Genomic DNA, 22338 nt, shown 5'->3' with positions numbered 1-22338 from the left:
GTCGTGCCCGGCAGCGGGGGAGGCAAGGCTTCCGCGGTCGTCATCCGACGAAACCCTTGCAAGGGAAAACCAGCAGCAGCAGGGCAGAAGGCGCAGGAGAAGAAGACCATAATAGTTAGAATAGGAACATGGAATGTTAGGACAATGATGAGGACAGGGAAATTGGAGAATGTTAAGCGAGAGATGGAAAGGGGAAATATAGATATTTTAGGTCTATGCGAGGTGAGATGGAAAGATAGCGGGGATTACTGGAGTGATAAGTATAGAATAATATACAGCGGTGGGGACGAGAGCCAACGAGGGGTTGCCATAGTATTAAATGAAGAGGTAGGAAGAAGCGTAGTCAACATAGAGCAGGTAACGGATAGAATACTACTAGTGGAGATAAAAGCAGAACCGACGAACTTAGTTATTATTCAGGTATACATGCCACCGAGCAACCATAAGGAAGAAGAGGTCGATAAGATATACGATCAGTTAGAGGACATAATCGCGTGTGTTCCAGCAGGGAAATATTTGATAGTGATGGGGGACATGAATGCGACGGTAGGCGAAGGAAGAGATGGTGATGAGGTGGGCGACTACGGTTTAGGCACGAGGAATGACCGCGGGGAGAAAGCAGTTGAGTTCTGCAGGAGACAGGGGTTAGTCATCACCAACACTTGGTTTAGACACCACAAAAGACGCAGGTATACATGGAAAATGCCAGGTGACTCAGGAAGATATCAGCTAGATTATATCCTGGTTAGACACAGGTTTAGGAATAGTGTGATAAATTCCCACAGCTTTCCGGGAGCGGATGCGGACTCAGACCACAATTTAGTTGTTATGAAATGTAGCGTACGTTTCAAAAAGATAAGGCAGGGGCGGCGAGTTAGAAAATGTAATGTAGAAGCATTAAATGGGTTGAAAAGGAAGGAATACAAACATGCGGTAGAGAAAATAATGGAGGATGGTAAAGGGCTTATTACTATCGAAGAAAAATGGGAAATGATCAAAAAAGGGTTGTCTAAAGCCGCAAAAGACACTATTGGAACCGTTAACGCTAAAAGGACTAGGAAACCATGGATCACGGATGAGATGATTACAAAGATGGACGAGCGGCGAAAATGGAAGAATATAAATACAGAATTAGGCAAAATGAAGTACAAAGAATTGAACAATAAATTGAGGCGGGCAACAAATAAGGCAAAAGACGCATGGTGGAAGACGCAGTGCGAGGATATGGAAAGTCTCCAGAGGAAGGGTGAAATCGGTGCGCTGTACAGCAAAGTTAAATCGTTATCGGGAAGTAAGAAAGGAAGAGCTATGCTAATAGTTAGAGATAAAGCGGGTAAGGTAATAGTTGACGCAGGAAAGATCCAAGAGAGATGGAAGGAGTATATAGAAGAACTGTATAGTAAAGAACTCAGACCAACACAGTTAGACATTGAAAAAGAAAATGACGTAGAGGAAGACAGCTTAGGTCCAGGCATACTAGACAATGAGATAGAAAGGGCATTAAGGGAGATGAAACTAAATAAGGCCGTGGGGGTGGATAACATTCCCGTGGAACTTTTAAAATGCTTAGGAAAATGTGGGAGGAAGAGGCTATATGGGCTGATCCGTAGCATTTATGAGGATGGAATCTGGTCGGAAGACTTGGTGAGAGCAGTTTTAGTTCCGATTCCGAAAAAGGTAAAGGCCACGTCATGTGAGGACTATAGGACAATTAGTTTGATATCCCACGCAGCTAAAGTTGTTCTCAGGATCATAAACAAACGGATAGAGAGTAGGGCAAATGATTACTTAGGGGATGATCAGTTTGGGTTTAGGAAGGGGAGAGGTACGCGTGATGCCATTGCAGTAATGAGATTATTAATCGAGAGGAATATAGAACACAACCAGGAGGTATTTGCCTGTTTCGTAGATTTCGAAAAAGCGTTTGATAGAGTGAATTGGGAAAAACTAATGAGTATATTGCAGAAAATAGGAATAGATTGGAGGGAAAGGAGGCTAATCCGCAACCTTTACATGTCTCAGACTGCTCAGGTACGGGTGGGAAACGGGGAGTCAGGATGGGCAGTGTTAGGAAGGGGTGTAAGGCAGGGTTGCCCATTATCACCGTTGCTGTTCAACCTGTATGCAGAGGAAATGATTAAAGAGGCATGGGAAGGACTCGAGGTAGGAATGAAAGTGGGCGGGGAATTCGTAAAATCCATTAGGTTCGCTGATGACCAACCACTATTTTGTCAGTCAAGCTTTAGTTTGTCAGGTAGCCAAGGGGCTGCAAGCATTGCTGAGTGAATTGGAAATTCAGTGCGACAGGTATGGGATGAAAATCAACATTAATAAAACAAAGGTTATGCGATTTTCTAGAAAGAAAAAGGCTAATCTTAACATTAAAGTAAGAGGGCAAAAACTAGAGCAGGTAGAACAGTTTACGTATCTCGGTAGTGTTTTGGACCAACACGGTCAAAGTAGTAGGGACGTAAGGAGAAGAATTGCGCTAGGCAAAGAGGCTTTCACGAGGAGGAGGGAGTTGATGACGGGGACTTTGAGTAAGGATGTTAAGAAAAGACTCGTAAAAACTTTGATATGGAGCGTAGCTATGTACGGCGCGGAAACGTGGTCATTGAAGCAGGAGGATAGACGTAGACTGGAGGCTTTTGAAATGTGGGTGTGGAGAAGAATGGAAAAGGTGAAATGGACAGAGAAGAAAACAAATGAGGAAGTACTTGGTATGGTGGGCGAAGAGAGGGGTTTGTTGGGAGCAATCCTATGGAGGCAGGAAAAGTGGATGAAGGGGGTGTTGACCGGCAGTGGGATGTTGAAGACTGTGATAGAGGGTAGAATGTTGGGCAAAAGAGGAAAGGGAAGGAACAGGATAGGGATGTTGGACGGGATGAAGGGAGGAAGAAAGTACTCAGAGATGAAGAGGGACCTGGTGTAGAGTAGAATTTAGGGTTGTGTTTTGTTAGTAGTCACAAAATATTTGTTTGGTAGTTGTGTCCATCAAAAAACCTACCTTAACCGGTAGATTACCTTAAAAAAATATGTATATATATATGTATATATATATGTATATATATATGTATATATATATGTATATATATATGTATATATATATGTATATATATATGTATATATATATGTATATATATATGTATATATATATGTATATATATATGTATATATATATGTATATATATATATGTATATATATATGTATATATATATGTATATATATGTGTATATATATATGTATATATATATATATATATATATATATATATATATATATATATATATATATATATATATATATATGTGTATATATATGTATATATGTATATATATATATGTATATATATATATATATATATATATATATATATATATATATATATATTCTGCCTTGTGTTTATTTCTACTGTTGCACCAACTATCTACATAATGAACTAGATGCCTTGATGAATGGGTTCCATCATTAGGAAAAAATTCCCGGCTAGGGGTACACCAAACAGTGTCCACTGTACTTGTTAATTAGGAGTTACTAATGGAAAATGAAAACTGCTTACAGGGTTGCTTCCAGGAGCTCCGCTGGGCCACCCGTATGGATCTGCCCCTGGTCATCCCCCACCACCACATCACCATCCAGGGGCAGCATTCCATCCAGGGCCAGGGGGGGTGCCACCTCACCCCCCGCACCCTCATCACCATCCAGGGCCACCTCCCTCTATGCTGGCCCCCATGATGCATCCACGCTTCAGGTGAGATGCTCTTTTTTTCAGCAAAGACAGGTTACCAAACAAGCTTTTGTTACTTGCAGTATATTCAGTCAAATTCTACGCAGTGGACTCCTTTTAGCTTGTTTTTTAATGGATGTGAAATTCTGAACTTACCAGTCATTAAAACTCTAAAACCATTTTTGTGAAAGTTGCAGTTGTAATGTGATTATCTTACTTACACCGTATGCTGAAACCAATTACTCAGTGCTCAATAGATCATTGGCAATATTATATGGCAAAACCTTATATTTTTCTAAATTTTAGAAAAAATTTCCTACGTAAATAATTTCTCTAATTATGTTAATGATGCTTGATGAGTCAATGCCTGATAACCTTGTAGGACGTTCCATGTATTTATGAATTTCAGTTTGAATAAATTCTGTAAAACAATTAACTGAGTCACGTAAGTGTCCTAACTCATGCTCCTGAAGGGCTACTGCTCTAGTGCCAGAATTATGATTATTCTCTTTGCAGATGCATAATTTGAGGATTTTTCATTCATTTTTCAGATAAGTTTAAGCTTCTATCAGTCCAAATTTGCCTGTTTCAACAAATACTCCAGTTAATTCTTCCGCTTGACTTGCATCTAATGACGCAAAATATTTGTACTTGCACTATTTTGATTTCGTGAACCCCAATATTTCAAAACTAACATTGCTAAAATATGTGATAAGGTGACATCATGGAAAATGAAATAAGGTATTCCCATGTTCATGCATCTTCCTTATTAACTGCATACTAGTACTATTTCTACAACTTTCTATTAATGACTTATCTTTTGACGTAATTTTTATTTCTTTATTTTAGAAAGTATATTTGTACATACTTTTACATAATTTTACCCCTGTTACGTCTTTTTATTTTGATTTATCAATGGGCATACTTTGATTTTGGCCTTAAATCAAGCATGCAACAGAGGTAACTAAAACACGGTAAATATAATTATTGACATGGGTTGCAACTGGCACCTGAATGAACATATGTGCTGAATGGAAAAACATGACATTAGGTAATTACTCACGAGAGTCATCATTCCCCATAAGAGTCCTCTGTCGAATGATTTGGAACTGGAACCTGAAGAAACAGACGGGCTATCAAAGATCACTCGATGCAAATGCGAATCCAATTTATAGTAGAAAATTCAAATAATGTATTCCCAAAAATAATTTTGATATCTAAATTAGTTCTAATTAATATTATGCTATAAATGTCTCAGAATTACTTTAAACAAATTTGTTGAAATTTTATAGCCTCTTAAGAGGTTACAGTGAGATTTTCATGGTTTTTTCTTGAGTTCTGTCAACTCTCTAGTTGCTCATGCATTCTGCTTAACTCCAATTAGAAATGGCTTTTAAATGTAAATCAAAATGTCATTGCCAATGAGTTCTTGATAAAGGAAGTGGATTTAAAAGTAATTTGAGTATAAATATACGAGTATTCCACGACATTTAATTTCAATCTGGTTAATTTCTATGTTAGAAGTTTTACTTTGAAATTTCCTGTGGTAGGTTATTTTTGATTGCATTAGTTGGTTGTCTCTGCATAATATAAATGATGGTATATTTATTTTCCATTTGGCTTTAATCCAGTGATGTATCTTTATTAATCAGGCATCGAAGTAAATTCTCAAAAAAATAATTCTTCCCTGACTTTAATATTAATACACTTACCAAGCTCAGAGATGACTGATTTTATCAAAATTGGGTACATAGTATGCTGCCCTGAACTTCCTAATCACGAAAATATTCTCTTATGGGCATAAATTATGTATATTTTTTTCTCATAATTGCATTAAAATAAAGCAAAAAACATATAAGCTACTGACATATGATAAAAGCATATATAAGTAAGTACTTATTTTTGCTAATTTCTAGTAGAGCCTTATTACTATTGGTTACAGTTTTCCTTCTACTTTTTTTCATCATTGGGATGGTAAATTTGAGTTTCATATCTTTTGTTTATTGCATCTCTCTCTTACTGCATTTCATTTTCATTTTAGCATTTGAAACACAATCCCTAATCTACGTCAATCATGATGCAAATTATTAAATTATTTGCATTGCTATTAAGGATCTTATAATATATCCCTAACAAATGTTATATTGGAGACATATTGCAGAAATCAAATAAAAAGAATCCAACAGAAATGAAAAAAACTGATTTGAAAGTAAGGCTTACTCTCTGGCCGAAATTATAAGAATTCTAAAACTTAATAATAAAGTGGTGCGACAAATTTATCAAATATTAAAACTCAACAAAATTGAGAAAAAAAAATTAGTCTTGAATTGAACCGGCACCCCAGAGACGATAGCCAAGACATCTATGGTGGTGGCAGAGGGTGGACACTCTTTGCCACATTTAAACATAATTTATCTTCTAAACCATTGGTCATAATGTGCTCAGATTGAGGAATTTTGTATTTGGGGATGTACCATGTCTTGGTGAAATTGGTCATCTCTGAACCTGGTCTTACCATAGGAAGATGTTAAATTTTTTATCAATTGTCCCCTCAAAAATATTTTATTAAGGTCATGCTGTAATTGTCAAAGCCAATCTGCTTAAACTATTATTGAGTTATGAATCCTTGTTCAAATTTACTCAGCATAATTCATAAATTTCACCAGCCAGTCAAATCATAAAACATAGCAGAGTATTGTGTTCATATGTATGTATTTATCTTTTTCCTTTTTAATGTACATTATAGCTGTTACATTCGTTTCAGATGATCGGGATGGTTGCTCGACCCCACGGCAGCGGCGGCGGCCGCGGCAGCTGCAATCTCTGCCACGGCGTCCTTGGGCCCCCCATTGGCGCACCCACCACACCACCCATCCCTGTCCTCCCATCTATCCACCCTACTAGCACCCCCGCAGGGCCCTCCTTCCCACCCAGCACCACCCCAGCCCACACCTACCATCCCGGGCCTGTGGCTCCTGTGGAGGTGAGGACTGGCCCCCAAGTGGACATCCATCCATGGCCCTGGCAAAACACCTGAACATCCTAGACTAATCTCTGGACTTTATGTATTTTCCATTCATGATAATTGCATCCGAGGCTGTTTTTCTCGAGTGGGCATTGTTGATAGTTAGTTCCGGATGATAATTTGGGGAACTTGATACTTCACATCAGAGATTTGGCAGATGTAGTTGTGGTTTCAATGAAACTTAAGACAGAGATGTCTTTTTCCTAAAGTTGAAGAATGTATGGAATGTTCTCATCATTATGCGAGTATGCACCATTTCTTTTGGTCTTAATTTGTGCATTCCTTCCATCTGGGTGTACTTGGTCCTAAATAATGCTGCTCTCAAATCAATAGGCTCTTAAAATTGATCTACTTAAGTGATTGGCTGGGAAATGTTTTTGTTGCCAAAATCATTTTTATTTGATAATGTGTTTCCGAATCTGGACTCCTTAATATGATTTTCGCATTGGACTTGCAGTTGAAGCCTATTAGAGTACTTCCCTTTCTGTGATAAATGATGACTATGAAATATGCTGATATTGTAGCCTTCCGTCGGAGTGGTAGCTATTAAAAGCCATTTCTCTAAAGAAAATAAATAGTAAATGTATTCATCATGTCTCTTGAGTGGTAATTTTCAAATCTACTGGAAGCTACAGATGAAGTAACTTTCTGAAATGAGCTTGTGAGATCTCAAATGAGTATATTGACGTATATATCGTTTCATTTCTGAAAGATAAGTAATTTTTTATGGTGCACTGCCTTCTTGTTTCATATTTATGGAATTCTGAAGACAATCACATGCATTTTTCTTCTTTAAAAAGGGAAAACAATCTTTAATTTTTCTTTGTCCAGATTCACTGTCAAAATTGCATGCATCAGTTTATATTATTTGTTCAAAACCCAGTAATAGGTGTCGCAACAGATGTAAGAAAACTTAACATTACCTGCCAATACTTTTAAATTGATTTTAATAGCCTTGTGATTGGAAATGAGGCTCATGCATTATCTATCAAGGCTACAAATTAAACTCCTAACTGATTGGTTGATTAGTGCCGGGGCATTACAGGGTGGGGGGCTTCACATCATGTCGTTCAAGGCATGAAATGTCCAAAATTCCATAAATCGTCCTTTCCGAGGAATCGAGCAACCCTACCAGTTAATTGAAATAAAAGGTGAAAATACGGATCAAACTAAGCTTTCCTGGAACATGAATTGTTAACCATCTATTTCCAAGGTATTAGTGAGTTAAATCTAAGGTTTCCTTATGATTGATTAGATTCTGCCTCTGTTTGGGGATATTATATTCAGTGATTTATTTGTCTTTTTTGTGTACATCATTACTGCTAGTTTGGCATTTTTCAATCTGGATTACATAATTCCTCTGCCACGGAAGAGTTTTAGTGCAAGCATAGGGTATTTGTGAGCAATAGTGTATTGGATAAGTAAATGTGTGAGGTGATTAAATGTATCCTGTCTGTGAATTTGTTAGCTGCATTCTTGTGAAACAAGAAATTGGCAGTTCTTCATTAGTGTAAATGGAATGTCATAATTTTTTCACAGGCCATATTAATGCTTAATTTTTACTGTGGCATGATTTCAAATGCCAATTACAGAGTTGTTACAATGTTCATATGTATTTAGGTTTAACTTTGGTTAGGTAGGCTTGACTATTGATTGATTTTATTTTATTGAGTAACAAATGAATGTTGATTTAGGAACATGATTTGTTTTTTAAAGATTTTTTTGTTCTTTGTTTACTGTACAGCATGGTTGCAGGGTTATTGGCCGTAGCAATTGGTTTTTTAATTAATGCCTGGCAGTTGTTAATGATAATTTCTATATTTAAAAATGAAATTTTGCCATAATTCCTTTGGTAAATCATATTGTGCACTCCCATTTAGTTGTCTTATCTTTTTCTTTTCAAAGAAAATGATAGGAATGGGAATGTGTTGGAAATTTTGAAGTTTGGGATGATTCCAGCCTATCCTATGGCATGTGCTTAGCAGAAACTCCTTAATCTTTGCCTCCCTTATATACCCGGGCAAGTTAACATTAATCTTCCTTTGTTTACTGTTGAGTTTTTCACATTTGGTGATATTTGGAATTGATTCATTGGTGTTAATGGTAGTGAGTGTTATATCCTTGATGTCGTCATTAGCTTTCCTAGGTTATGTTCAGAAATGTTAGGCCACTTTGTACCATTGTTTGCATTGGAAGTTTTTTTAAAGCCTTTATCCTGCTTGTGTTGAGAATTTTTTGTAAATTTGTTACATATCCATTGGAAAACTCCCATATTTTTATTGGATATTTATAATAATCCACCAGATTCTCTTTGCAATATCATTTCAAAACATTATTTGATATATCTAAATTCATGCCTCATTTGAGATTTGCAACTAAAAATTGCTTGTAAGAAGAGAATTACTGTTGATGTCCTAGGTTTTGTATGGATTAATCAGTATTACCTTCCATTGCCAAAAGAAGATAATATACCCCCTGGGAAAGTTATGACAATTTGTAATTTAATTTAAAATTGTAAATTTAAAATCAGCACTGTCTTGAATTTGACTAAACATGAATTAAGGTCTGCCTCTTGAATTTCTGTGCTTTTTACAAAAGGGATGTTTCTCCCTGCCTGCCTACATGTAAAATCTGATGGTAATTAACCAATGAGCATTAGTTTGTGATGAAAATCTCATTAGTGTTGACTCTGTGGTAACTGGTAGCAATTTTTTTCAACACCATAATAACCTTATCCATTTAATTCACTTTTGGGTAAATAGTTATTAGTTACCTTTGTTGCAACTATCCTAATACATAACGAAGATATTGCTTTGTTTTAAATAACTGAATTATTGAATTGATATTTCTCTGGGTTAGGAAAAAAAATCCAAAGAGAATTCTTTTGAACTCCTCCATTATCTTCAAGTTATGTCTTACATGAAAATTTCCTAACAAGTTTTGTTGGGGTATAGATGGTTTAATATTGGATATGGATAGGAGTGGCTGCCTAACAACATCTAATGAAAAGATTCATACGAAGGTGTTTCTTACAGGAAATGTGAACAAATTAGCATCATTTATTATTTTCTCAACTTTTTCTGGGATGAAGTGAAGGTGAACATTAGTCTGTCGACATTGTCATTTGCTATGGTGGGCTAGTGCTAGTGCTTCAGATTGTTTTGTGAATATTATTTTCATGCTTTTATTTTTTTTTAAATTCTCAGTTTTGTGGAGAATGGCAGTTTTAATTGGACTGTGTATTCTTACTTGTAAATTGTGAAATTTTATCCTCTCAAAACTGCATTTAATCTTGTGGAACTTGAAAGAACCAGAAAAGTTCAGTTACTTGGGAAGTATGAGAGATGAAACCTGCTTTAATTTAGCCCTAATGTGATCTTGCCAACTAAACGGATCCAACCCATGAAGAAGCAAAAGATGTACTTTGAAGAAGATGTGGTTATCAAAGGGGGAGCCTGAATAGAATTATGATTCGGGGATTAACACCGTTTGGAATGTACAATGTTTGATTCCTGTGATTGCATCCCATGGGCTTTCCGGATATTCAACCATGAGAAGTTTTGAATCCCTCAGCCATTCCTGTCCATGAACTGTCTTTATCTCAATCAAAGTGGAGTATTTAGAAATCACTGTAAGAAGTACCGGCTGCTGCTGCTGCCGCGGCCCTCAACCAAAGGTGACCTGACTCCCTGTTGGTGGTGACTGCCCCCTCATGAATCAGGTATTCCATGTAAACCATCATTGTTGTGACTATTGAACATTTTGGCTGCCTTGTCAGTGACAGGCCATTAGTTTTTTGTTTAAACTGAGTAATACTTCATTAAATGAAATCATAGCTCATTAGCATTTTTGCCGTAATAAGTTCTAATCTTGGAAGGCTATAATTCCAAATTGGCATTTGCATGGTTGATATGATATTATTTTTGGGGCCCTCCTCAATTGGAAAATTCTATCAAAGTGTCAGAAACTGCTGCTGAAATTGAATAACTGTCAATATATTATTTGTTATTATTTTTGTAAACATTTGACAGTAGCCTCATTGATCTGATCTTATTTTCCTTATTGCTGTATGCTAAGTTTGATGGCTGTATCTTATGTGGTTTCAGAAACGTAATCTCCTTCACATGAACACGAGGCTAGCCATTGACATTCAAAAATGACAAGTGACACAAATGCCATCTGGCACCATGTACACCGTAGTGGTGAAATTTCCATGCCATTCAACATTCTCGAAGGGTTAATGTTGTAAATTTTGATTGTAAATTAGTATTGCCTCATTTATGGATGGTCATTGAAAGAAGGTAGGAGCAAGGGAGTACTGTTTCCACTAACTTATTTTCAAAACTAGTATTACAACTTTCACATTTCAATCATTCTGTTTGTAATACATTTTCGTGTTTTTTTTTTATTTCCACCAAAATATTTTTACATGCATGAAATTTGTGCCAGAGGAATTGGCATGTAAGCTGACTTGGAAATGCCATGTTGATTCCAATTATTTTAATAGATGTGTTTTGACATTGTCATTTTACTTTCAATTTATTTTAAAATTGTATTATTCAATTATTAGGAATAATATTGAAACTAACTGGGAGAATATCATATGTTGGAATTGGTGATCAAGATCTGCACAAAGGTTTTTACTACAGTCATTAAAAACTACCGGGTGTTATCTCAATATAAATCCATCTTTATGATGAGGGGTTATTACATGCGAAAAACTTCTCTTATTAGATTTTCATCTGGCTTGGTTTACCAGTCTTGAATCATTTTAAATCCAATTTCATGAAGCCCCTTTGAAATTTGAAAAAAATCTCATTGTTCTAGAGTTATTAACCGTCACTTCTTTATAGAAGGATGCACAAACTAAATGAAATCAGATTTTCTATGTTTATTTCTTTTATACTAAATTTTGTGTATCAATGGGCCAATTTTTGGTGTATCTGTCCATGTATTCACAGTAGACAGTTAAGGTTAATTCGCATTTGACATTATTAGAAAAATACTCACCTCATCTCCATTTTAAATCACTAGTCTGATTTGGTTCTCAAATATATTGATGTCAGTTGGAATCCATTTACATAGAATCAGTGTCACAGTTGAAACCTAAAGGTATCATCAAGCAGGCTAATTGAGACGATTTTGAATTTTATTATCAAAATATTTCCACTTACAGAAATGTTGCCGATTTATAGTGGAACACAGAAAAAATAGTGTGTGATGAAATTGGTAAAGAAAATGATAGAATAATTATTGAGCTTTCCTTTCAAATTCATGAAAAATATTAGTTCCATTTTTGTATGTGTTACCATTTATGTTTTCTTTATTTATTAATGTCTCATTTGTATAATTGAATACCTCTGAAGAGAATTAATTAAGTTGTTTCGTTTAATGGCTCCTGTAATAATTTGACCAGACAAAATTATGTACGTTCTGGCAGTAAGATAAGTAGTCGTTGACTCCAAGTGAGCATGTTACCCTGGGAAGGGATGTCTCTTATTGCATGAGTTTGGGGGTTATTCAATAGAATTAATATATCTTATAAAAATTGAAAAAAAAATTATTTTGGTAGATATTTTATTTTTCAACATGATCACCTTTTAGCTTGATACACTTTCCTCCGAATTTCTCCAACTTATGAAGCTTTCCAAAATGTAACATTTTGGAAGGTCTTAAAATAGGAATCTGTGTTGATGATAACCTCATTGACATGAATCATTTTTTGCCGTTTGCCTTTTTTTCATGTTTGGAAATTTAAAAAAGTCACTGGGGGTCAAATTTGGTAAATGTGGTGGAATTTTGTGATAATTCGAAAAGTTTTGCCATTGAAATATCTCAGGGATGCACCCATGCATTGTCTTGATGGAAGAGAATTTATGTCTTTGCCAAATGAGGACATTTTTTCTTGATTTCTTAGTTCAACTGGTGAAGTAACAATGCCAGACACTCTCCACTTATCTTTAGTTCTTTTGCAAGTTCTAGATGTAGATGATTCTACGTGCATCCCAAAAAACTAGCCACAACTTAGTCAGACGGCTGATATCACAGTTTTTGCCTTCTTTGGAGCCAGTTAACCTTCTGAAACTCACTGTTTCCACTGCAACTTTATCTTTGGAGTGTAGTAGAGTACCTGTCCATGTTTTGTCCGCAGTTATGAATTGATGCAGAAGCTCTTTGGGATGCGACAGAAAAGCACCAAACAGCACATCTGTCTTGCCGAGTTTTTTTCACCCTGAGTTTTTCGTTCAAAATTGAAAACACTTGAAACCTTGCGCCTGTGGCCTAAACTATTTTGCCAACTCAGATTCTTGAATCACTGAAAACCATATGGTGGATTTTGTTAATCATTTTGGAGGAATTTACTTCCACAAGATGTCCCGAATGATGTTCATCATTTGAGGGTGTACAGCCATGTTTAAATTCATTTGCCATATGGTAAACAGCCGCAAAACACAGGAGCAGATGTGCCCAATTTGGCTCTAATCTCTTTCAGTGCTAAGCCATTTAAATAGAAGTGTTAAATAACTGCACGAAACATTTGTTTTCATTATTATAAATAAACAAGTTAGTTGCTTCAATGGACTACGCAAATGAAACCAAGAAATTGCATCTAGCTGAAACTCTGAGAGCAGTGTAGTGAGAGATGGGGCTTAGTGAATGTAATCCTTTCCCGATACTATGAGCCTTTTCTGGTACTGTTGACTGTCCTAAGGAATTTGGAATGGCCCTAATATAATCTGGGAACATTAAAAAGTTTTATTTAAAAGAAAACTTCTGACCTTTATTTTTTCAGATATTGTTTTTACTGATTTACTGAAATAAAGGTCACTTCACCAAAGCTACATTTTCAAATTTTATTACATCTTTGTTGATATTAAGAATGTCATGTAAACTCAGTGTGGGGTAAATATCATCATGCAAGAAATGTAATGAACATGATAAAATATAATAAATAATCGATGAAATAATAATAGGCTACATGAAATGATTTGTAATGCAATGATACAATAAATTTAATCAGTATAATACCTGTTTTAAATTATAATGAAGCTCACATTTTTGAACAATTGAACATTAAATTGGAGTAGGTTGTTACAAAAATTGTATGGATGCATTGCCTGAAGGAGATATTCAATGAATCAATATGATGAATATGTAATGGAATGATGAAATTCTTAGTATTGCTGGAATGCAATGTTTATTGCCTGAGAATTGAGTTTTTCTTACTTTTCTCTCCCCTAGTTTTTATTCCCATTACCTCCTGTGTAATGTTGTCCTCTGCAGAATGGCATTTGGAGATAAAGTGGGTTCATCAGTAAAGCCTCAAATAAATCTTTTAACCACCTAACTTTTTATCTTTAATAATCTTTTCAAAGGATGTGTTGGAAGCATTTTATGTTGCCAGGAAAATTGCAAATTTCGTGAAATATTTTGATAGACACCCGAATGTTTAGGTGTATAATGCAAAATTTTAAAAAGATGTGCATTTTTTCAACCTGCTCCTTGCACACTTAAGAAATGCCTTATATATTCTTGAGTTTTATTTTTGTTGCGGGAAGGTGGAGCTGTAATTATTTAATTTTCCAATTTCACATATCTGCAGCTTTAATTTTCTCATAGAAAGTGCTTGAAGAAATAGGTATATAATTATTTGTATTATTAATTGTGAAAGACAGTATTTTACTATCTATTGTTTATCATAAAGTAATGAAATCTTCAAAATGATATCTGTTCATTACAGTTGCTGGGTTCAGACTAATTTTAGTCTATAACTTTAGTATTTTTATCAGATAAACAATTTTTCCACTTAATCATGAGGAAAATGTGCATTATGTTAATATGGTTAAAAAAGTTCAATCTTTTGGCCCCTGCTGCTTTGACTCTATTCTTCATATTTTTTCATGACGTGGAAATATGGTCATTGAAGCAAGATGACAGGCATAGCTTGGGGGCATTTGAAATGTGGGTCTGGAGAGAGATGGAGAAGATGGAGTAGACGGAAAGGAAAACAAATGAGGAAGTGCTAGGTATGGTGGGCAAGGAGGGGGATTGTTGGGAGAAATCATATGGAGTAAGGAAGGTGGATTCAAATAATTGTCATTGCCAATTGGCAGTTGAAGACTCCGATAGAGGGGAGAATGTTAGGCAAACAAGGAAAGGTCAGGAATAGAATAGGAATGTTGGACTGAATGAAGGGAGGAAGGAATTATACGGAGATGAAAGGGACTTTGTTGTAGAGTAGGATGTTGTAGGTGATTGTGTTTTGTTGGTAGAGACTTGTAGATGTACCATGATTTGGGCTGTGTCCATCTGATATATACATTGTGAGGCACACTTAGAGGATGACTCTGTTAAAAGTTACTGTTGTGGCATCTCCCGCAGTTTCTTGGAATCTACCCTAAACTGTTGAGTACGAACTTAGAAGTAAGATAAATACAGATTGGTTTGCCACAGATTGATTTGAAATCGTTGGCCAGGGTTCGTGCATAATGTAAACTTAATTGTGGTAGATACTGCAGATGTTAATAGTCAGAAGAAGCACACATACCCTGCTTTCTTATTTATTAACCTTAACTTTCTAATGAGAAAAAATGGACTTAAATTGTTATTCACGTGTTCTTACATTTCTTTGTAGATCCATACTCATTTTAGTTAACCTAAATGGAATAAATGTTTTCCTTTATATAGTACATGTCGGTTGTTGTTCTCTTTGCCAAGTTTACTCTAGCAGTACTCCTCAAATTTTGTGATCAAAGTCTGTGAACTGTTTTATTTACTCCCTATTGTAGTATAATGGTCTAAAAATACTATTGTTTCAAACTGAGTTATTTCTTTATTAGTTTTGAAATTTCATTGAACTCCAGGGTTCATAAAACTTATGATAAACTCAAGACAATAAAATCTTATAGCCAAGAAAAATGTTATATTTTTAATGTGCTATAAAAAAGAGGTCATCTTACATGCCAAAAGATACAGTATTGTTTGATGGTGTATTAATTGTTTAGCTAGTGAAATTAAAGCATGAGAGTTAAGTTAGGAACTGCTATTTATCAATAATAATAATGAACACCCCCTTATAGTTATAAAAATAAGGTAGTCTCAGAAAAACATATTTTTATTTTTGTGAAAAATATATATTTTACATTAACTATTTTCTTTACTTGTTATGAAACTTTTTTGGAGCCAATAGCCTGTGTCAAGGTATCTTTATAGGATTTTTTTCTACTTTCACAGTTCACAGTATAGATATTTTTGTTGCATAAAAGTATACTTTTTTATGTTAAGGTACACGTAGTTTGCTTTATATTGGTGTTACTGTAAATTTTATAATGCTTCATGTATATGCAGTAGGTACATGGATTTGGTAATTTTAGGGGTGGGTTTATGAGCCGAAGGTTCAAAATTTAATGAATGGGGCTTGAGAAATAGGGATTCTAAAAAGTCTTTAACGTTGTTACCCTATTACTGTTTGAGAAAACAGGCTGTTGTTACCAAACTAGTTAAAGGTTTTTTTAATGACTCATGGGTAACCCAAAATATTAATTAACCAACTTAAGTGCCTATTAACTTTTCAAAGTAATTGGTGAATTTGACTTAATTAAATGAGACTGTCTCTTAAAGGCTGTATGTAGACGTTGGATTTAAAGGTTACAGTATTTAATGAATGAATGTAACAAAGCTTATACAATTTATTAATGTTACCAAGTAAAATTTATTAGAATATGTGATCTTTGAGAATTCATGTAACTTTGTTGTGTTACTCTTAATTTAATTAGAATTTTGAGACTAATTTTCATGTTTTATTCAGTATTTGAGATAATATACATAGTTTCTCATTTTGGTATGGAATTTAAATGTATTAATAAGTTAAATGTGCATAAATACACAAAGTTAGCCCAAATATAGTCATTCCACTGAGAATTTTGAGTTTCCCATTTTAAGCATGGTTTTGAAGAAAACTCTTATTGAAATGATTGATGCAGTATGGTCTCAGATATTATGACTTCTTACAGAAATTCCTCTTCAAAATGACACCAATTAGATTGATACAAAATGAAGTTTCTTTTGAGTTTTTTTTTTTGAGGAATTTGCTTATGTAACCCATTCATTAAGATTAATCTACATATTTGAAATGTGATGGCAATGTCAACACTGCTTAATTATCCTCTATGTTGAATTTATATTGGTATGTCCTCACAATGCTAGAAATATACAATTTTTGCTTCTACTTTTATTTCAGATGTAATATAAATTTTAAGTTCCTTGCCTCAGCACATTCACTCATAATTGTGCCTTTTGCATTTTCTTATGAATATCACCAAATATACATAATTTAAAAAATGCACAAGTGAAATCAAAGCTGTACTCTTTCTAATTATGACATTTTTTTTTACTTTTTTAGGCTCCTGCCAAAGTTTGAGCAAGTTCATGTGGGTGGAAGCAAGCTTCTAGAGATGCACAGAATAAAGATGGATTAGGAAGGGTTTCGTTTAGCTATCAGAGTTAATCAAGTAATTTTATGAATCACGTAAGTCAGGTCTTTTTGAATTCTTTCTCCTCTTTGCTACACTTTTCTGTGTGTAATTTGTCATAAAAGTTGTCTTTTTGCCTCCATTGTAATAAGCATCTGATGTTCCATGCCTTCTCATGCATACAAGTAACTATACCATGGTTATTTGCTCGTAATAATGTGCATTACAACTGCATAGTAATATTAATGCTTACCTTATGAAAATTCAAGTATATGCATCTTCAAGTGTTAAATAAAATGTAAGTGTTTGGAAGTATTTGTTCCTGCAGATGGACTCATTTCTACAGTTTGGGATGTGGAAAGTGCTTCACGGAGAAATCATGTCTCCGGTGTATTATGAATTACTTTGTGTGATTGATGGAAATAGCCGTTGGTGAAATTATAATGTTGTTTAATTTCTGCTAATACAGCCAATTAAGTGATTTCATATAGTCTATTAGGGTGCTTTTAAATAGAGCAATACTTATTTCTTTCTAAGAAATAATTTCACTAACTTGGAGGGAGATAAAATAAATCCAATGCTGTAGAAAGGACATTTATACTTTTTGTGCTTTCTTCTGTACATCATTATTCTTAGGGATCACAAAACAAGATCCAAAAACTTTCATGGTGTTAATTTGTCCAAGCGCTCTTATCTCAGAATATTTTATGCTGAAATTCTAGTTGATTGTATGAACAGGTATGATTCGCTCATGGAATGCATGAATAGGAACCTAGAAAACTCATTGATGTGCGATTGTTGCAGTTAAGTAATTCATAACCTTTCAAATGATCTTGATCCATCCACTAAACATCAAGAATTCTATTTATGAACTAATTACAAGAATACCATAGCCTTGCACAACTTTAAAATTATTGGAGGTGATAAAATTGTTTTAAAAAATCATGATTTTTTTGCATTGAAATCATTCATCTGTATATTTATTCATTTAATCAGGTCTACTAATTACATAAATGGTATTTGACTGTAAATTTTAGGAAATATCTTCCCTCTCTTGAAGTATCTTATTGAAACCCAACTGTCAGCAATAGGTTACTAGCCAACTATTGTACTGGGAGCTGGTAAACACACCAAATACTATGAACTTTCATGGACAAATTTGTAAATAACAGATTAAAATATACGCTTTAAATGCACATGCAATGCAGGAAATAATGTAGGGCATTAATCCCAAGTTCCCATCCCTTTTCATTCTTAGTGACCTAATTTCTAAGCAAAAAACTGAGGGATCAAGGACACATAGGGGATGAAAACATTTCCTGTTTGAAAACTCCCACACTCATGTGAAGCATTCTGCTATTAAATGTAATTTTCCATGACACGTATTATATATAATGCCTCTATGAGCAGTGAACTTCATAGAACACTCCTAATTGGCTGTAGTAGATATCATGAATCAACATCCAAGATTTCCAAGTCCATAAATCTTTGTTTTTATAAATATTAAGTGTACATACATATTTTCTAACGTGAAGGACTTTCCACAAGCCCTAAGGTAAGAAAGCCTTGAATTATGATGCACACCAATCCATTAGACCCCATCTATCATAAAAATTTTGATACAGTTTTTACTGTTGATGCCATAAAAATCTTGGAATATTATCTTATTTTAAAGTTAAAAGTATAGGAAAAATGTTTAGTTTTGCATTGGCTCTCTTTCTCCAAGGACTCAGCAAGAGAAGATGACCAAGGTAGTGGAATGACTATTAATATAGTGCGACCAAAAGTGATGATTTAGCCATATTTATTTTTAGTACCACTGTTGATGTTGAGACTTTGAAGAAAAGGATTATCACAAAATTACTAGAATTTTGTGTTAGTGTTTTGATTCATAGTTTTGGTACTGTGACATTATATGAAGTTTTTTGGTTTATTATTCTTAATTCCTGAGCATTTGGTGATATAATTTTTTTGATAGAATTATCACATACACTGGATTTAATACTTGCACTCTTGATTTCATTACTACCCAATTCATGTTGATTGCTACTCAGTAATTTAATTACAGTTGTATATAAAGGATGTCTAAAAGTACTTAGAGCTGCAGAATTATTTGAATAACCTAAATATTAGCTAAACTTGACACCTTTAATGTAATTTAATGTTTACTATTACCATATTTTCCCATCGATAACACGTGCGTTATCCATACAAAAATGTTCAGATTATTATAAAAAATGATGATGCATGTTATGTAATGAAAGTTGAAAAAATTGAAACATTTACAATGTGTACAATAATTTAAAGAAATCTTGCAAAAATAAATTGGTCGGGAAGCATGCCTTTCTAATTACATTCTATTTCATACAGATCAGCTACTGTTATAGCCATTTCATCTCATAAATTCATTATGAAAGAAGAAACATATCTTAATACGTAGTATTTCTCTTTTCTAATGCATAGTTCTTCACATGTACTTAGAGTACATCGTATTATATACAAATACATATAAATATATGATAGGATAGGTTTATCACTCGAATCCAAGAAATTCGTCACCTAATCATAATTAATTGAATTAAGTGCATTTATTATCTCTTGTCACAGAGTTCACTCTCCAAAGTTAACTCTTCCTCATCTTCTAGCACTGGCGTTGAAATATTGCCTAAAGCTTTTTCAAATCCATATTTTACTTCAGTCCCTCTGACACCCTGCCTACTTTCCGGGATCCACTGGCTTATTTCTTCATAAGACTCTTTTAATCCTTCCTGATTCTGTGCAGTCTTTCATACCAGACATCATCTACTTTTTTTAACTAGATCGTAACATTGATTCAATAGATTTATTAATGGATAAATCTTGGCAGCCTCACGATGTCCTTCTTCTTTCGCGAAATTGATGACTTTTAGCTTAAATATCAATTGTTATGATTTTCCTTTCCATGGGTAATTTTCTTGAGAAAATTCTAAGTTACAAAAGCTTAACACAATTCAGGTTTGAAACAATCACCTTGTAAGCGGCACTTTGATAGAACATGGAGGGTGTCTAGAACAGCTGATTGCCAATACTACGAGCTATATACTACGTCACGAAGCGAAGTAAAGCAAACAAAACAAGAAAATTCTATTTCGTTCATTCTCTTATTTTTTTATTTTTGATTTGCTGAATGTTACTTGATATAGCAAATAAAAGGGCTCCCAAAACTATGTCTCATTTTGGCTTACAAATCATAGCGAAAAAGCAATAAGGCAGCATATTTTGCTGGCTTGTAAATAGTTGTTTTTTGATCCTTCTGTTATTTGGATGTACAACTTCATGATACCTTCAAAGTCCTGGGTGTGCGTTATACATAAGGTGCATGTTATCGATGGGGAAATATGGTAATTAACAAAAATTACAGTACTTAAAAAAATGTGCTATAAAAGTTTTTGGGGTGAGTGGAAAGTGACTCTAATGAGCTTATTTTTCCCACATTTCACTCAATCTGTACTCTAAGCTAATTCTTTCGAAATCGGAAACCCTAATTCTCATTTATTGATAGTTGAAGAAAAGTTGCCAAGTGTAAATTTGTGACAAATATGCGAGTGCTTTTAGATTTATTAGTTAACTTGAATCAAATTGTTGCAGTTTTGGAGAAATAGAAAATGTATTTATAATTGTGCATATTTAGCGTTATCATTTTTATCTGTTTTTTAAATAGAAAGATAAATTATTTGAGCTTTAATTCAATGAATCTCTTATGTACATGAACAAGTTGCCCTCAATCTTCCTTATTCGCTCACATCATTTGGGATTTGCTCATACCTTTGCCAACACAGTGCTGGCATCACCACATGGACGCGTACTTCCTTTTGATTTTCTTCATCATAATTCTTAAATTCAATTTTTGTATTCAATGGCTAATCTTCAATCGGTAATATTTTTCTATTCACAAATATTTTTCTATTATATGAGGCAACTTGCTTGCAGCAAACTCTTCTGTTATAATACTAACATGCTCAGCTATTTTTATTAGATTATCATTCACAAATGCAAACAAATATCAACATTCAATCTACAATAACTAGTTGCATTTTGTAGATGTTTCCTCAATATTTCAAAAAAATTTCATTTTGTTTTTACATGTTATGGAAGAATACCTATATGACGATTTTTTTCAGTTTTAATTATTCAATTGCTCTTCAATAAATGGTGCACTTAAGCTTCATGTCACAACAGTCATGAAACAATGAAACAATTGACTAGTAAAAAGTGAGGTTCTTCCGATAGTAGTGACTGTTTGGGGAGGCGGCAGACAGTTCAGCTTATTTTTGCCATTAAGGGTGGGTGGGTGAATGGTTAGTGTGTGGATATTCTGGGAGATGGGGATGTATGAAGAAAAATCTTGCATCCGTTCTGGCCCTCAATTAAGGAAAGATGCCTAGTTAAATGTGCCGTTTGGTGGACAGAGTACTTTACTTAAAGTGTTCCTTTGATGGCAATTCTGTAGAGATTGGTTTAACTCCGAAAAATGTTCCCGCTGCCAGGATTCTTACAAGGCAGCTCAGGTTGTTCACACTAGCCACATCTGCAACGTGATTCCAGTGAGTTTGTTGGGAAGAAACCGCCAAATAATCAGTTAAACTCGAGTCCCCAAAGATATGCATTAAAATCTCATAGACTTACATTTGCATTATGTGGTTGAATTTGAAGAATTTTTAGCAAAATGTATGGTAAAGCCACCCAAATTGAATTGTATCGAAATAAAACTTTTTAATTCATCATGGGGCAAATCCACAAAGTTACGCCTGAAATTATTAATTGTTAAATGACTGAGGTTTAAATACAAGGAAATGAAACAATACTAAATGTATGATACAGTTCATTTTATTGAAATATTTCACATCTTTTAAACTGTTAATTGGGAAGTGTTAAAGCCAAACTTAACTTAAAGCCCCCTTTTTATATAGTATGTAGGACTATATCCTGTAGTAGATATTCCGGGATTTTTCGATAAAAGCCTTGAAAAGTCAGAATCCATAAGGGAAGATTGAGGGTTGCCTGCAACCCAATCTATTTTATTGAAATTGCCCATGGGATTGAGGTTTCAAGGTGAGTCTTTAGCTGAGGTAAA

General features: G+C 34.3%; 1 protein-coding gene across 1 annotated transcript in view; it reads left to right on the top strand.

Moving 5' to 3' along the window:
• Positions 1–17778, top strand: part of BuGZ (Bub3 interacting GLEBS and Zinc finger domain protein) — a 36712-nt gene extending 18934 nt beyond the window's left edge. Inside the window, exons 12-14 of the mRNA XM_071587730.1 lie at positions 3563–3752; positions 6493–10474; positions 17156–17778. Coding sequence (XP_071443831.1) covers positions 3563–3752; positions 6493–6765 — 463 coding nt within the window. The 3' untranslated portion in view covers positions 6766–10474; positions 17156–17778. The remainder of the gene's footprint in view (positions 1–3562; positions 3753–6492; positions 10475–17155) is intronic.
• Positions 17779–22338: the final 4560 nt, after the last annotated feature.

Source organism: Hetaerina americana, unplaced genomic scaffold, assembly GCF_022747635.1.
Source record: "Hetaerina americana unplaced genomic scaffold, ioHetAmer1.1.p SCAF_1, whole genome shotgun sequence".
In the NCBI taxonomy this organism is placed as follows: Eukaryota; Metazoa; Arthropoda; class Insecta; order Odonata; family Calopterygidae; genus Hetaerina; species Hetaerina americana.
This window is presented reverse-complemented; position numbering and strand designations above follow the sequence as displayed.